This window comes from Antrostomus carolinensis, unplaced genomic scaffold, assembly GCF_000700745.2.
Source record: "Antrostomus carolinensis isolate BGI_N321 unplaced genomic scaffold, ASM70074v2 scaffold7468, whole genome shotgun sequence".
Classification (NCBI taxonomy): Eukaryota; Metazoa; Chordata; class Aves; order Caprimulgiformes; family Caprimulgidae; genus Antrostomus; species Antrostomus carolinensis.
The window spans coordinates 31,966-49,633 of record NW_010330928.1 but is presented as its reverse complement, the minus strand read 5'-3'; the positions used below and the strand labels follow the sequence as shown (position 1 = coordinate 49,633).

At 47.9% G+C, this 17,668-nt stretch overlaps 1 protein-coding gene across 1 annotated transcript in view; it reads left to right on the top strand.

Annotated features, from left to right (window-relative positions):
- Positions 1-1,225: 1,225 nt before the first annotated feature.
- Positions 1,226-17,668, top strand: part of LOC104528914 (tetraspanin-15) — a gene marked incomplete at its 3' end in the record, with an annotated part of 42,530 nt that continues 26,087 nt past the window's right edge. The window contains exons 1-2 of the mRNA XM_010173071.2: positions 1,226-1,312; positions 8,870-9,055. Of these exons, the coding sequence (XP_010171373.2) occupies positions 1,226-1,312; positions 8,870-9,055 (273 nt within the window). The remainder of the gene's footprint in view (positions 1,313-8,869; positions 9,056-17,668) is intronic.

The window sequence follows — 17,668 nt, the reverse complement described above, 5'->3', positions numbered from 1 at the left end:
CTGTTACTTCTTCCAACCTTGCTATAAATTCTCTGTCTGGCTGCCCAAGAGAGAAGCAGCAGCTTCCTCCCAAGAACTGGGGTTTTTAAACGTTTCCCAGGCCACGAGCCGCATCGCAGACGACGCAGCTTCTTCTTCCCATCTCTGATCCACACTGAGTCAAGTGCAGAAATGAAGGGTGCTTCTCTGTGCTGGGTGCTTCTCTGTGCTGGGTGCTCCTCCGATTCCAAGGAGACCAACTACAAACACACCTTTCCAAGCTCCTCTCTTTGCTTTTTTAAGAAATATAAATCAAGCAACGTTGATTTCATGAAGCTCCAGCAAAATTTTCTGTTATTTTTGGTACCATACACCATTGATACTTATGTCAGCTGCACATAATGGGTAGTAAATATGGGTTCTAGTCACACTATTGTGCAGTCACAACCTGGCAGATATCAGAAGGTATCAGATAGTTAATAAAACTTTCACTTTTACGCTTTCTAGTATTATATTTGTACGGCCATACAAACCCTTCTAGGAGCTGTGTGGTCTCATGCTGCTGGTTTCTTGCTCCCCACACCTTTTATTTCACCTGTGAAACGTCACTGAGCCTGGGTGTAATAATTTCTCTTTCCTCCTTCCTATTCCCGCAGGTGCTGGGCGGCTCAAGGTGGTGTTGAAAAGAAGGTGGTGCTGCAGTAACAAGCTACAACAGGTAAATCTGGACATCTCCCTCCAGTCCTGGGCTCTGAGTACCTGCCCCGGGGGCATTTATCCCCGTTCTTGCTAGATTTTGGGATGTCACTTCACCCTTTGCTGCTGCAGGATTGCTCCTGTGATGGCTGCAGGATGGCAACAGGCTCTTTCACCCATCGACAAGGGCAGGAGGTCCCGATTGCAACACATTTGCTGTTAAAAATTTCCTAGAGATCCACCCGTGCACCCATTTTTTGGGATAATTGTTGGAGTCAATCCATTTAAACAGAGCTTTGCTCTTGTTCCCGGCAGCAAAACCAAGCAACGAATTCAACAAAGGGTTAACGGCGGCCGCTTGTGCCGCTGCTGCCTTCCCTCTAATTGCTTTCTGCTCCTGCCAGGCGGAAGTTGGAGCAGCAGTTCAAGTTCAAGCTTTGCCTGTGTGCATGTGGACGCTTTTTCAGCTCGGCAGCGGAGGGCAGGAGCCGGCCGGAGCAGGGAGGGTCCGGTGGGCAACGAGCAAACCCCTCTCGCCGGAGCTACAAGGATGGCTCAAGGCTCCGAGTGCCGAAATTCCCACCTCTATTACTACAGCATCAAATTTGCTCTGTCCACCTATGCCACCCTCTTTTCGGTAGGTGCTCTGGTTGCTTTTCTGTCCTCCCTGACTTTCCCCCCCACTGTACCACCCCTGCGGGCTGGATTCTACTTTTCAGTGTCAAAATTTCCCCTTCCAAGGCATCAAATCTGTGCATTAAAAGCTGGTGTTGTGAAGCCTCTTGTGCTTGGCGCTAGCTGGGTCCAAAACAGGCAATCTTGGGTGAAACTGTGGGTTTTGGTAAATTTAAGAGCACCTCCCTGGGACTGCCCATCCCCAGAGCCACTCTCACAAATCCTTTGAGTCACATTTTGGATATTTGGAGAATAAACACAGAAATTTCATGTTTTGATCACACAATCACGCGTCGGGTGGCGTTGCCAGCTGGATCCCCCCTGCCCGTCTTGGCCGTTGCCTTGACATCGTTCAATAGGGGCGAGGTGTGAAAGCAGCCATCGAGTGGTGGGTATTTTAGCCAGGTTGGTTATTTTAAGAGTTAAAAATAAAGCTTGTTTTGGAATCATTGAGCTACAGTCGGGGTGAGGGCTTCCCTGAAACCTGGGCAGTGCAAGCACGTGTCGGAGCAGGGGCGGGGGAAACAAGAAATTCCCAGTCCCTTTATGCTCTGTGCATCCTCAATTAATGCATCAGAGATGGGACTAGCACCTTCCTGGGGTTAATCTTGCATAATCCAGTCCAGATTTACAGATATTTCCTCCTGAGGTTTAATTAATCCTCTTTGCCCCGTGCACGGGCTGCCTGCTGGGTGTGTACATCAGTATCTATATCTAATTGTATAGGTGTAATCACAGAAATCCCTGTGCGAGTTCCCAGGTGGGCTGTGAGTGGTAAACGGGGTTACAAGCAGAATTTGAAAATGCTTTTTATTTCCTTATTTATTTATTTTGTAGTCAATGAGCTCATCGGGAGGGCAGCGCTCACCCTCGCTCGCTGGGGATGGTGAAGCCTGTTGTCTCACTGCACCAAATGATTTATTCCCACCCTAGGGCGTGAATGAGAATAAGAAAAAAAAAGAGGTTTTTTGGTAGAATATCTCACTGGTTTCTTTGTGGCCTGCTGGGTAGGAAGGCTCATGAGGGGAGAGGAGACTGGAGTATCCCCTCAGGGTGGCCAGGATCCTCCCACTGCACCCAGCGAGACAAAAAAAATCCAGATTTCTTAACTCGTTTGTAGCTGCAGTTTGAGTTTTTGGGTAGGGACAGTGCAGTATTTGTGCTTGCAAAATGAATCTGCAGGAAAACCCGTCACTGTGGGTTTGGTTTCTCTGAAGAGCTGAGTTTTGCTTGGTTTGACATTTCCCTGAATGCCTTTAAGGGATGGGGAGGAGGTGCAGATTTTTTTTCTCCGGACTAATCTGAACCCAGGTCAGGGCTGCACTTTGCAAACGTAGATTGACCACGGGATGAACCAGTACAATCTCGATGCCAGATGGTTTTTAATTGCTATGGCATTTTAGTGGCCTCAGTGGGGCCTCCTGGCATATCCACCAGCAAGAAGACACTCAATAAATTCCTGACAACTCAAAAATAGCTGCAAAAAAGCCAATTTGAATCACTGCAACCCAGCCTGCCTTCAACCCTGGGACGATCCTCACGCGGGGATGTTGTCCCATCAGTGGACCCCGCGGCTCCTGTGAGCTTTCCAGCTGCCTGACCTACTTCTGGCCTCATTTGCACACGTCACCGCTGTGTTAATTCAACGGTGCTGCCGAACCCGTCAAACCCTTGTTAACCAGACATGACTGGGGCTGGGTTTCTCTCTGTCCAAATGCACGTGATAAAATATAATTGCGTTGGATTTTCTCACTTGTTTTGCATGAAAGCTTTGAAAATTTAACCCCTCTGAGTAAAAATTGAGTAGGATAAGACTTGAGTTGATTTTTATAAGGGCAGTTAATGATAAAACAAGGGGAAATGGGTTTAAACTGGAAGAGGGGAGGTTTAGATGAGATATTAGGAAGAAATTCTTCACTGTGAAGGTGGTGAGACACTGGCCCAGGTTGCCCAGAGAAGCTGTGGCTGCTCCTCCCTGGAAGTGTTCTCGGCCAGGCTGGATGAGGCTTTGAGCAACCTGGTCTAGTGGAAGGTGTCCCTGCTGCTGGCAGGGGGGTTGGAACTAGATGAGCTTTAACGTCCCTTCCAACCCAAACCAGTCTGGGATTCTATGATTCACTGTGAAGCATCGAGGAGGTTTGGGGTGAGATGCATCATGGTTTTCTAGCGTAGGGTTGTCCCAACCTGTAGAAAACTGGATCTAGTGCTTCTAGATCCTTTCCAGTGCTTTCCTGTAATGAACACACTTATTTATAGGTGGGAACATCATTAAAGTAGCGTGGGATAAGCCAGAGAGTGGCCTTAAACCAAGCACGGAGCAAAGGCCAGAGAGGTTTGAGTGTCGTGGGTTGGACCGGCTGGTTTTATACAGGCAGATTTAATCCTCGTTGTGGAGGATTCAGCAGAGCATAGATTTGAAATTTTCTTTTCAAAAAGGAACACTTCTTTCCTTTTCTTACTTTTCCCATAAAATTGAAAAGTGCTTTTTTAATTGACCCTTATAAAAGCGTAATTTGTTACGTTCCTACGTGCCGTCGGCAGTTAAGCATTATACGATTTATTTAATCGATGTATTATTAATCCTATGAGTCTATCTTTTAATGACTGAAAGCATTCAGCACTTTCTATATCGTGGTTTCTTGCCTGCACATGGCAAGAAAACCTTCTGAGGAGGAACAGGAGAACCTTAGCTGCTAATTTGAAGGCAGATGGGTCTTCAAAAGCTGGGAAGAACGATCTTGCTGTGAGCTGGGGATTTGAAAAACAAGAGTTTTGCCTTTAGTTTTGCACCTCTGGTCATCCTGGATGGAGAATGAAGTGATGCCCCATCCCCTTTGCTCCTCCTCAGACCAGGGCTCTGACTCACATCATCTGGCTGCTGGGGTCTGCGTGGGCTTGAAGCCACCGTCATCGTGACTTGGTGTTCTCGAATAAGGAGAAATTTCTGCCTCGCGTTAGCGCGACGTTGACTCATCCAGTTAATGCCGTTCAGCCTGGAACGAGCCGCGTCTGCCGCCCGGCCCTTGGCAGCCTCTCAGGTCGCACTGCTTTGGCTGTGTTAACGTCCCCTTGGATTCGTGGTACCTGTTTGCTCTGCATCTGGCTGAGAGTAACTTTTGGGTCTTGGACAAAGGGAATGTGGCATCTCTTAGGGATTTAGTTGGGTTTTTAGGTCAGGGTAGGACTGTGTATGTCTCTTGTTAGCACTGGTAGGACCGTGCACGTCTCTTGATGGCATCAGGTAGCTGCCTCTGTGCCAAAGCCAAGTTGTACAAGGATGGAGGAGTGATCACAAGCACCAAGAAGCCTGTGGCTTGAAGAGAGCTTTGCAAACTTTCCTAACCCACTGTGGGTTAGCTGCGAGCTCAACCACCCGTTTGGCACCCCCCAAACCCTGCCAGCACCATCAGAGCTGTGTATTCTATTATTTTCTGCTCATTCTTTGCCTTTCAGATGACTTCTTGACATCCAGACCTCTAAAAGACTCTGCAGTCAGTGGGACAGGGATTTCTACCAGAGACTTCCACCTTTAACTCTTCTCCTTCCCAGGTCCCCAAATTCCCCCTCCAGCTCTTTCCTTGCGTTAGAAATGCCTGGAGAGGAAAACCAACATCTCATCCCACTAAAAAGAGACCAGCTTGGAGCGAAACAGCTTTGGAAATGGGCTGCAAAGGTGGGGAAGGATCAATCATAGCAACTTATATCGAGCTGAGAAATTCAACTTTGCAATTTTACCCATCCAGGAGTATGGGAGGGAGGGAGGAGAGCGTGTCATGGGGGTCCATTTTGAGGTGGCAGTGGAGGTTGGACATCCTGGAGCGACTGCTCGCTGCTCTCCATCCCCTGCCTGTTCAGCTCCTACAAACTCCAAGAAGCACTAAAATCAAGTGGGGCTGAAATTAAAACCTGAAGGTGATTTCTTCCCAGCTTGTAAGAGGAGAATTGATACAGGACGTCTTCACCGCAAGGTCGGGTGGAGTTGCAGCCACCTCCTTGGCTGTCCCCATGGTGCTGGTTTGATTGTGTGGTTATTATCATATAGAAATAGTATAATTATCCTCTCGTTAGAGAGTAAGTGCAGATTTGCTTTTTCTCTTAGATGCATTGCAGAGCAGTTGGAATTACCGGCTGCTGTCTATCCTGGTGTTTGCCTTGTATTAAGGTGATCACCACACAATTAATATGTAACTACAGAGGATTTACCAGCAAACTTCATTATGTGCTTCACCATGTCATCAAGTGTGGGTGGTAGAAAAGAGTTGTGACGCCAAGAATCAAAAATATCCATGCTGATTGAATTCACAAGGCAAAACCAAGCCCCCAGAGAAACCCAGTGATGGAAACCAGAACAGCCAGGCTTTGCAAGGGGTGATGCAAACTTTTCCTGCTGCTCTTGTTGCTCATCTCCGGCCGAAGGGGACGGGATAATCAGGTTTTTGATGAAATACATGGTTATTCCCCTTACAGGTTTTTTTTTGATGGTGATGCATTGCTCCTGGCAAAGACTTTGATATCGCTGATTTGCTTCGAATCCACTATTTTTTCACAGAAATGCTGCTTTTCAGGGAATGCTGGCCTTTCTCCTCAGCTACTTTCCATCCTCTGTCACCCATCTCGCAACAACATCGCTCCCTGCTCATCCTTCCAACCTCGTTATATTCCAGCAAGCCCTCCTTTGCAATCTGCCTTTGCTGGGAGATGTGCCAGTGTATCCTTTCCCTGCCTCGAGGTGTGTGTTGCTTTGCAAGATGTTTTCTTGTGCTTTGAGCTACTTTGAGCAGAAAGGACTCTTGGGTTTAGTTTTGGTTTTGTTTTTTTTTTCTCTCTCCAGGTCCCTGAAAGGAGGGTGGAAAGAGGTGGGGGTGGGTCTGTTCAACCAAGGCCCAAGGGACAGGACAAGAGGAAATGGGCTCCAGCTGTGGCCAGGGCAGTTGAGATGGGATGTGAGGAAGAATTTCTTTGCTGAAAGGGTTCTGAGGCATTGGAAGGGGTTGCCCAGGGCAGTGGTGGAGTCCCCATCCCTGGAGGGATTGAAGAGTCGTGTAGACACAGTGCTGAGGGACATGGGTTAGTCGGGGACTTGTCAGTGTTGGGTTTGTGATTGGACTCGATGAGCTTCAAGGGCTTTTCCAGTTGAGGCCATTCTGGGATTCTGTGATTTTGTGATCAGAGGGTGTTTTTTAGCCGGCGGGGTGTGGAGATGGAGTCCAGCCTGCAGCAGTAATCCTTAGCAAAGCAAAGCAGGTTGCAAGGGGCTGGGTGACCTTTTAAACTTGGAGCCAAGCAAGGAGAGAGCCAAGAAATTCAGGTGGATCAGCTCAATATTTGCTTGTCAGTCTCAGAGACTAGTTAGAGTTGCTTGGACATACGTAGCACGCAGCCTTTTCTGAGCCACGAAACTCGAAGCCACGCAGTGTGGTTGGGTTGCCAGCAGGATCTCCTCACGCCGTGCAGAGATCCCCATTGCACTTGTATTTCCCCATCACATTTGCATGGCAAATAAAGAGATGCATGCTCCCCTCCAAAAAAAAAAAGATGCTCATGATGGCACTGGTCGGGGTTTTCCTGGCCAAAGGGATGGCTGTGGTGATGCTGGGAGGAAGGACCAGCACCACTCTCCATCAGCCTCATGCATGCCCCACGCTTTAAATTTGTTAAGGGTACTTTCAGCCCTGGAAAAGCTGTTTTTAAGCAATATATGTGTCCATCCTGCAGACCCTCCTGGGTTTCTCTCCCTTGCTAGCAGGTGGAACCATCCCATGCTCTCTGCTTCATCAGCCCCTCCAGCATCCAGCCCTCAAACCCCCTCTGGGCTTTGCTCTGCGCGCTTTCTGTGCTCTCTTCCCTCAATCACATCACAGATGGATTAATTAAAACAGAGAAAGTGGTTCTGACTGGGGAGGAACGGCGGGGATCATTGGGGGATGCATTAATGCCCACCCCCCACCTTCAAATCCAAATGTATTTCCTTGGACACCCTGTAAGAGATAAACATTAAATCAAACCTCATCCCAACACACCAACCTGGTGCTTAAAATAGAGTATAAAGATGAAACGGTGATTAAAAGCCTGTTATCAGAAATAGGCCTGTCTGTTGCGTTTCAAATAATGAAAATGGCTGTAAAATATCACGAGTCTGAATTTCACTTTCTGAGAGATTTCAGTTCCTTTCTAGATGAGATGAAGCCTGGAAGCAGGCAGTGATTGATAGACATAAACTGGCTACAAAAACCACACCAGAAATAGCGTCCAGGCGGAGTAGAGAAGAAAAAAATCAACTCCCCAAAAAAGCATGTGCATGAAAATTAAAAAAACCCAAAGATTGTGCATGAAAATTAAGGCTTGAATTATTGGTGTGAATTAGCAGGAAGTGTTTGAGCAAACTCATTAGGAGCAATGAAGCCTCTTGGAAAGGTTGGAAAAGGTGAGAAGATCCAAAAGGTCTTAAAAGCAGTGGAAAAGGAGCAGAAAAAGGAATTTTTTTCTCCTTTTTGGAGATGTAGGTTTTTAAGTGTGGATGTCTGCGGCCGCGGACTTTCCCCCCGGAGCCTCCCGCTGTGATTTGGGATGGGGAGGGCTGCAAAAAAACAGCGTGAAAAGGGCTCCAGATGCTTCTCGGTTTCCTCGCTGACCTTTTCAGGTGTCAGCTCCGTGCCAGCTGAGAAGCCGCTCGCCTCCGGCTGCGCCGCGGGGCCGACGGGCGCGATGTGAACGGCTCCTGACAGCTCCAAATGCTTGGGATGGCGTTGTTGGCTTTGATGTTGAAGGAGCTGAAGGGATGCAAATGGCCTTTTTTGGAGCCCTGCTTTATCCCGGCATCGTTAGACTCTCTTTTTCAATTAGAGCTGTTTCAGTGAAGAGGGAGAGGGGGGAGGAAGGTTGTCATAAATAATCCGTTGCTTTTCTTTATGGCACTTTTCATCCAAGGATCAAAAGTGCTTTGTAACGGTGCGGTTGGCTTTGTTTCTAACTGTTGGAGCTGGCATGGGAAGAGAGGGCGAGTGGCTCGCCGTGGGTTTTGGGTGCAAGTGGGTGCTCAAGGCAAATGTAAAAATGATGGAGTGAAATGAGTCGTGCTGGGGATCGTGCTGTCCAAGGGTGGAATTTGGGAGGGTGGGTTGTTTGGGTTCATGACTATAAACTTCTGGATCTGTCAAACCCAAGGTGAGGGCCAAGCTGAACATCCAGACGGAGTGTAAAGATACGGGCAGGGAAGGGGAGAGGAAAAACCTGGCAAAACCCAGCTCAAAGCCGTCCGGCTGGATTGATCACGCCACAGTTATGCATCCTCTTCCCATCCTCTTCCCATCCTCTTCCTCTTCCTGGGAAGAGCAGCCCAGCCTCGAGCAAAGGGGATGCGCTAAGTGCTGACAGCACTCTTTAGGATTGGATGTTAAATGTCCCAGAGCTGAGTGGGTTTTTCTTGGCCATCTGGGATGTCTTTCACCTCCATCTCTCCCTCGAAGCCTCTGCTTTTTCCTCGTTGGTGTCTGAATCCCATCCCATGCTTCCCTTGCAGATCCTCGGCCTCGTGATCCTGTGCGTTGGGATTTATGCTGAAGTGGAGAGGCAAAAGCACAAAACCTTGGAAGGGATCTTCCTGGCTCCAGCCATCATCCTTCTCCTGCTGGGCTTCACCATGTTTGGTGTTTCCTTCATCGGCATGGTGGGGAGCCTCAGGGACAACCGGACGCTGCTGAAGACGGTAAGGCCGTTACCGTGCTCTCTGTGCAGCCCTTGGGATGGTCTGGGTGATCTCAAGGAGGAAAATTAATGTATCCTAAAGAGTCACCACCATGACTTACAGCAACCGTGTGCCCTTTCCTGGATTTACATGCTCCCATGATGTGACTGTTCGGTGTTTTCAGCTCCACCGTGAAGCCAGTGGAGGGGTAACAGGGAGAGGATGTATTTAAATTGCAGAGCTGACACCCTAATTTCCCTGTTAGCCATGGCTGAATGCCTCCCAACATCTGCAGGAAGCGCTGCTGCTTTCCTCCTGAGGTAACAAGGGAGTTATTTTTGGAGCTGAGATCCCATCTCTGGTGGAGCAAAGTCTCCATCATTAAGTTTCTTTTAACCATGACGATACCAATAGAAAATAGATTTGTTTCCTTTTGCAAGGGAGTTCTTAGCAGAGGGAAAAGTTACCTTTGAAGTCCGAACTGGAAGCAATCAGGACAGAAGGGCAAAGCTGTTCACTCCTATGCTGCTTTCCATGGGTTTTGTGGGTGCATTGAGCATCTGACCACCCATCCTCCCTGCAGCTCATCGCCTGCCCTTGCTTTGGGGTGACACCTCTGTCTCAGGATCAGGAGGCTGCAGGGATTTAGAAGCTGAGTTATGAGCTGTTCCCTCCATTCAGATGGGGGCAAAGTTCTTCCATCGTGTTTGGACAGGGCTGACGTCCTCCATGACAGCTCTGTGGGGTCTTTGGCTGCGTCTGACGCTCCCTCGGTGAAGATGTTGCTTTTGGATGAATAATCCGTGCTGGTCCATGGAGCCTTCCCGCCGACGTGCGTGTGCCTTGCATGCTAACAGTTTGCATAACACCTTCATCTCCCCCTGGTTTGAACTGGTTGGTTTATTAAAATCAAACATTTTGTGTAGCTCTCACTTGCTTCTACCGGCTTGGGATATCGCTTGAAAAAATTCCTCAACATTTGCATTTCCAATTAATAGAGATGGGAGCTCGAATTGGAAAACCAATATTGTCTTTGCTTGTGCACAAGCAGGTGAAATTATCGTTGCTTTCCGATACGTCTGGTTTTTATGGCACCTGCGATAGGTGGTTGTTTGTGTGGCGCTTAAGAAGGTTCCAGGGGTGGAAGCGGCGCAGCCAGCGAGCAGAAAAGGAGGTTCCCCATCAGATCTTTTTTGCAGTGAGATTGTCCCCACTTAGTGGATGAGGGAAAGGCTGTGGATGTGGTGAGCCTGGGTTTTAGTAAAGCCTTGGACACTGTTTCCCACAGCATTCTGCTTGAGGAACTGGCTGCCAATGGCCTGGACAGGCACAATCTCTGCTGGGTGTGGGATGGCTGGGTGCAAAGAATGGTGGGAATGGAGTTAAATCCAGCTGGATGCCAGTCACCAGTGGTGTTCCCCAGGGATCAGTGCTGGGGCAAGTCCAGTTTAACATCTTTATCCATGATCTGGATGAAGGGATCGAGTGCTCCCTCAGTAAATTTGCAGATGACATCAAGCTGGGTGGGAGTGTTGATCTGCTTGAGGGCAGGAAGGCTCTATAGAGGGACCTGGACAGGTTGGATCCATGGGCGGCAACCAACTGCATGAGGTTCAGCAAGGCCAAGTGCCGGGTCCTGCACTTGGCTCACAACAACCCCACCCAATGCTCCAGGCTTGGGGAAGAGAGGCTGGAGAGCTGCTGGGGGCAGGGGGGTGTTGGTCAACAGCAGCTGAACATGAGCCAGCAGAGTGCCCAGGTGGCCAAGAAAGCCAAGGGCATCCTGGCCTGGATTGGAAACAGCGTGGGCAGCACGACCAGGGAAGTCATCCTTCCCCAGCTTCCTCAGCTAGGGTGAGGCTGCAGCTCGAGTGCTGGGTTCAGAGTTGGGCCCCTCACTCCAAGAAGGACATGGAGGTGCTGGAGTGTGTCCAGAGAAGGGAACGGAGCTGGGGAAGGGTCTGGAGCACAAGTGTGCTGAGTTCCCTTGTGGCTGAGGGAACTGGGGGTGTTGAGCCTGGAGAAAAGGAGGCTGAGGGGAGACCTTGTGGCTCTGTGCAAGTCCCTTGGAGGAGGGTGGAGAGAGGTGGGGGTGGGTCTGTTCAACCAAGGCCCAAGGGACAGGACAAGAGGAAATGGGCTCCAGTTGTGACCAGGGCAGTTGAGATGGGATGTGAGGAAGAATTTCTTTGCTGCAAGGGTTCTGAGGCATTGGAAGGGGTTGCCCAGGGCAGTGGTGGAGTCCCCATCCCTGGAGGGATTTAAAAGCTGATTAGACGAGGTGCTCAGAGATACAGTTTAGTAGTGGACAGGTATGGTTGGACTCAATGATCTTAAATGTCTTTTCCAACCAAAGAATTTTATGATTCTATGAGATATCATCTGCTCTGATCAAGAGCTGCCTCCTGACCTGCGGGGTTTAGAGGAGTCTCTAAGTGAGTGGACGGAGACATCCCATCCAGGTGATGCTTTTGGTGTTTAAATAGCCCTGATAGCTTGTTTGCTTAAAAATTAATTTGTAATTAATTCCCCATCAACTGAATTTTTTCCTTCTGTTTGGATGCCAAGTGATAACAGTGGCAGTTGCCTGGACTCAGTCATACCTTGAACATAAAACCCTCTTTTTCCTGTCAAAAGCAACGCGGAAAGCTCTGTATTTCTTTGCAGTCTAAGCCTAGAAATTGTTTTTTTGCCAAAGCTGAAGTTATGTTGCTTGTGGTGAACATTTAATCTTCTTTTTTGCTTGTCTGCTTTTAAAGCTGTACAGTAGCGTTTTCACTCCATCCAGGCTTATTCCAAAGAAGGATAAATACTTCAAATTTCTGATAATATTTTTCTTTCAGTGCTAATACTCATGAATCACAGTTAATATTCTGTTTCCACAACCCGGACCGAATTTGGAAGTGGAAAATTGACACATCAGAGGGTTGGAAATCTCATCCTTAGAGCAACCCAGAGCGACAGAAAGCCAAGCTCATTAACTGTATTTCACAGGTTGTCGGCTGAATCAATTCTGCAATGGGCACAGCTGAGAAAAAGAAATAATCCTGCCCATTTGGGTTGGGTTTTTTTCTCCCCGTGGATATAAACAGCTTCACGCCTGCCATGTGGAATAAATAAGGCAGTACTTGTGCAAGTCATCGCGTACAGTAACGCTTGCATCCCTTCTGGCTAGGATCTAAGACAGGAGATGTTCGTCTCCTGTGTTGAAATGTGGTGTATTTCTGGCTGGTGGGTTTCTGGGGTTACTCAGGGCTCCTCACCTGCCTTTAGTTGGCTGCAGAGCAGAACAATTAGCCCAACACTACATTAATTATCTGTTTTCCAGGAGCAGATAAATGCAGTGATATTTCTGATCTTAGAATCACAGACTGGTTTGGGTTGGAAAGGACCTTAAAGATCATCCAGTTCCAACCCCTCTGCTGTGGACAGGGTTGCCAACCATTAGATCAGGCTGCCCAGGGCCCCATCCAACCTGGCCTTGAATGCCTCCAGGGATGGGGCATCCACAGCTTCTCTGGGCAACCTGCTCTAGTGCTTCACCACCCTCTGGGTGAAAAATTTCCTCCTAATATCCAACCTAAATCTCCCCTCTCTTAGTTTAAAACCATTTCTCCTTGTCCTTTCACTCTCTGCCCATGTCAAAAGTCACTCTCCCTCCTGTTTCTAAGCTCCCTTCAGGTACTGGAAGGCTGCAGTGAGGTCTCCTTGGAGCCTTCTCTTCTCGAAGCTCAACAAGCCCAGCTCCCTCAACCTTTCTTCAGCAGAGAGGTGCTCCAGCCCTCTGATCTTCTTCCTGGCTCTCCTCTGAACCTGCTCCAACAGCTCTACATCTTTCTTGTGTTGGGGACTTCGCGCCTGGACAAAACACTCCAGATGGGGCCTCACAAGGGCAGAGTAGAGGGAGACAATGCCCCCTTTTGCCCTGCTGGCCACCCCTCTTCTGATGCAGCCCAGGTTACAGTTGACCTTCTGGGCTGCAGTCACACACTGCTGGCCTAATTCTTAGTCTTGGAGCTGAAATGCTGTTTCCCCCATGGATCTCTTGAGCTTGATGGGCATCAGCACAAAAAGGAGAGCACAGCAGCAGTGAAGCACTTTGGAAATGCTCTTGATGATGAGATAAATAAGTGTGTTCCTCGTGCACGCAATGCACAGTCACACAAATACTGGGAGTATTTGTGGTCTGTGTGGAGGCAAAACCCGTAACACCGCCTCTCCTTGTAGGAAATAGTGTTACAAACTCATCGTGGAGAAAAAAATGCCCTTAAAGACCATCTCTAAGAGCTCGGGCTATGAGTGTGGGTTTGCATGTCCACCTCTGACATGTTGGATGAGCTATGGAGGACTTGCCCACTCAAAGGGGTTGCAAGGAGCAGCCTTAGATTCGTGTTTTCCTGGTGGAGATACAGCTTATCCCAGCACAAGTGCTTTATCCCAGTAGCTTAAAGCAGTTCCCCAGTGAGACTGGGCTGCACTGGAAGGACCATTGCTGCTGGAATGGTTTTACGGCGCCAAATTACTCGATCCTTTCTTGTGCTCCTATCTGCTCATGAGTATATTGGCAAAACCATATGGCCAAGCCTCGACTTCTCCATGGTGTTTATGTTGGAATTGTCTGTGAAATGCATTAACATCTCCATCCATCGCTCAAAAGCGGGTGCTCATACCAGGAATTCACGGGGTTTTGCTGCGGGGTGTCCTCTTGTGCAGGAGCCTCTTGAAGCGTGGGAGACTGGGAGTTGCTTTCCTTTGTAGAAGTTGTTTCACATCAGTTTTCCACACAATTTTACTGGGAAAACTCTTGAAAAGCCATTATTGGTTAGCAAGTTTTGTAATCTGTTCACCTTATCATAGAATAGTTTGGTTGGAAAAGACCATTATGATCATCTAGTCCAACTGTAATTCCACCTTGAGGAGGAATTCAGTGGTGCAGGGACCACAGCAAAGGGAGCTCTGCCCTATGAGCCCCAAAACCAGGCTCAGGACAGACCCTGGAGATTGTATCATGAGACACCATAAAAATGCACATATTGATGTGGAAAATCCACACACAAATCCCTTTGGGCTCAGGAGATGGTGTGTGCAGATGTCCTGCAGCTGCTCCAACGCCTGCACACGTGTTTTCAGGGAACCCAAGCTAACGATGAGCACAAAAACGCCCTGAACTTCACATCACTAATAAGAATTGAATTGTTTCTTCATCTAAAAATATGTCTTGTTGATCTGGAGAACAGGCAATAAATTCCTCTCTGTTTAGGAGAACATATTTCAGTGCCCTACAAAAATTCATCAGATAGCACTGGATATTAATAACCTTTTAACCTTTTGTTTTGTTTTACGTGAAATGCGGTGGGTGTCGGTGCGGCTGTGTCCGTCCTCGTTAAATCCTCATTCATCTCTGTCACTTACTGCTGACAAACATTTTTATTTTCTTTAGCCCCCTGGACAAAAATCAACTAACATTTCTTTTAGCCAAAACGATTACAAAAGCCACCCAACTCCTAAATCTGCTACTTGATATATTATTCCAATATACCACTCCACTGCGAGGTAGCACAAATTACATTTTGGTTTTAATCTTTTCCTTATCAATCTTCTTCTCTCCAGTCATTATCTGTAATTGTCATGTGCAACCACCCAACTCTTACCCTTGTGTAAGCCAGATTATCACGTCTTTAATGACTTTTCTAATAACCCAAGCGAAGTGTATTTGATAAAGCCGACACCTGCTTGCAATTCTCAGCTCAGGTTTATTAGAAAAATTCCAGGCAAGACCTGGGGATTTCAGCTGCTGGTGTGTGTAAGCGCTGTTATCAAGTCTCGTATTTAATAGATGGGTTAAGAGCTTCTGCTTGGAAATCAAGTTTCTTCCGTCGCCGTTAACATTTGCAAGGCTGGAAGAACGGCGGGTTGTCTGATGAAGATGACTTGCTTTTGCTTTGAGGGAGTTCAGGGTGATTTAGCAAATAGACTGTAAAAATCAATATTTTTCTTGCTCAATGAGGCGGCTGCGGGGAGCTGGGATGGTTTGGGTTAGGATCTGGAAATGCAATCACAGAATGTCAGGGATGGGAAGGGACCTCGAAAGATCATCCAGTCCAACCCCCCTGCCAGAGCAGGAACCTCAATGAGATCACACAGGAAGGTTCCAGGCGGGTCTTGAATGTCTCCAGAGAAGGAGACTCCACCCCCTCCCTGGGCAGCCTGTCCCAGGGCTCTGGCACCCTCACTGGAAAGAAGTTTCTTCTCAAGTTGAAGCAGAACCTCCTGTGTTCCAGCTCACACCCATTGCCCCTTGTCCTACCATTGGGCATCACTGAGAAGAGCCTGGCTCCATCCTCCTGACACTCACCCTTTACATATTGATAAACATTAATGAGGTCACCCCTCAGTCTCCTCTTCTCCAAGCTAAAGAGCCCCAGCTCCCTCAGCCTTTCCTCAGCAGGGAGATGCTCCACTCCCTTCATCATCTTGGTGGCTCTGTGCTGGACTCTCTCCAGCAGTTCCCTGTCCTTCATGAACTGTGGGGCCCAGAACTGGACACAATATTCCAGATGGGACAGGCTGCTCCAACAGTCGGGTTTTGCAGTTGATGGTGCCCAAATCGGCTCCTCTTCATGGCTTTTTTAGAACTGTTTTTGCTCGAAACATATCGGATCTTACTCAGCATCTCCTACCTGGGGGCTTGGGACCCAGGTATTCACCCCATGGATATTTGAGCTTCCACAAAGTCAGTAAAGCCTGGAATTTTCAGAGCCAATTTCAATACAGTGACATTTAGTTTATACAGAACAAGAGAGATAGGAGGGTCCAGGCAGCCCAAGAAATCCAACTTTCCCATTTTTCTTTTCCATTTGATGAGCTTTTTGGGTTCCTCCTTTCCTGCCTTGGGTTTGTCACCTAGAGCAGGATTTGACCTTGGACAGCGAGAGATCAGCTGCTGCAGCAGCTCTTTGTGCCTTTTGCAGGTATTATATCTGTATATATATAAAAAAAAATATATATAACCAAAATAAATATATCTATAAATACTTACGAATATATAAATGTATATTTATATCTATACTGCTATTTCCAAATGTCAGCAACAGCAAGATGTGAAAAGCAAACTCCAGCGACCGCCACCAGCTTCACCACTTATTTTATTTGCAATTTTGTATTTTTCACTCTCAAGGTCGACCCACGATGTGACTTCCTAAGATGGGCTTAAAATGTGCTTTTCCCTCCTCCCTCTCCAGCTCTGATTGCACGTGTAAATAGAGAGATTAAACACTGGAAAATGACAGATATGTCAGGTTTGAAGAGGGGAGTGAGTACGGCTGCAGGGAAATGGTTGGCAATCACAGAGCTATTGTGTGGATGGAGAATTGTCCTTCTCCTGGGAAGATAAATTCCCCCTCGAAGAGAGTCAGCCACGACAGTGATTTGAAGCTTGGGGGCCCTGAATAAAAGCAATCAGAATAACGCACATGTGAAGGAGCGCTTTGAGGTCTGAGCTGCTCCAAGCAGCTGGGTTGGTTTTTTTCTGATTGTGAGGAAAAAGGTGCAAAAATTAACGTGGAAATCTCTGTTCCAGTGGCGCCGTATAAAGCATCTGCCACATCGCCAGCGCTGATGCATTTCCCTATAGCAGCCACTTAAAATCAGTTTTAAGTCAGAGGAGGTGAAAATACCAGTAAGTATTTGCAAACCAAATAAGCACCTTACCCTTATTTTTCTTCTGTGTTTGGAAGAACTGGGTGAAATAGTTTTAAAAAGAGTTAATGTTTTGTGGGTGCATTGCTTGCACTTAAACCAAGTGCCTATGAGAAAGGTGGGGAGGGACTTTGGCCAAGGGCAGGGAGTGAGACAACAAGGGGTGATGGCTTCAAACTGGCAGAGGGGAGATGGAGATGAGATGTGAGGAAGAAACTCTTCACTGTGAGGGTGGTGAGACAGTGTCCCAGGTTGGCCAGAGAAGCTGTGGCTGCTCCTCCCTGGAAGTGTTGAAGGCCAGGCTGGATGAGGCTTTGAGCAACCTGGTCTAGTGGAAGGTGTCCCTGCTGCTGGCAGGGGGGTTGGGACTGGATGATCTTTAAGGTCCCTTCCAACCCAAACCAGTCTGGGATTCTGTGATTTGGATATTTGACTCAGGCAAATTCCTCATGGTTTCATGATGCTGGAAAACCTCCTGGTTGAGAGCAGAGATTTACACGGGGTATCCAGCTCACCCATCTATCCCAGGCTGTGCTCGCTTCCAGCCCAGCAAAAAGAAATAGTTCATGAATATCTGCAGTAAAGAGACAAATTTCCAAGACCAGAGGGATTGGAAAAAGCTTCAGGATGAACTGGAAGGCTCAGCCTGATCCCCTGAGCACGCTGACCTCGGTGGTTGGAGGAGTTTGGGGTGAATTGAGGCTGACCTGGGTTTGCAAAGTTTGCAGCTGATGGCTGGGAGTGGGTTTTTCTGTCCCTGTGAAACGAATGGGGGAGAACCGGGCGGTTTAGGATGCAGCGAAAAAAAATGGGCTATTTATGGGCAACATGGAGATCCCCTTCTAGAAAAAAATAAAGCAATTTTCTGCTGAAATGAGATTTGAGCAGCAGCTCCTTTAGGCCATTTTTCAGCTATTTCTGCCCTCATAGAGGATG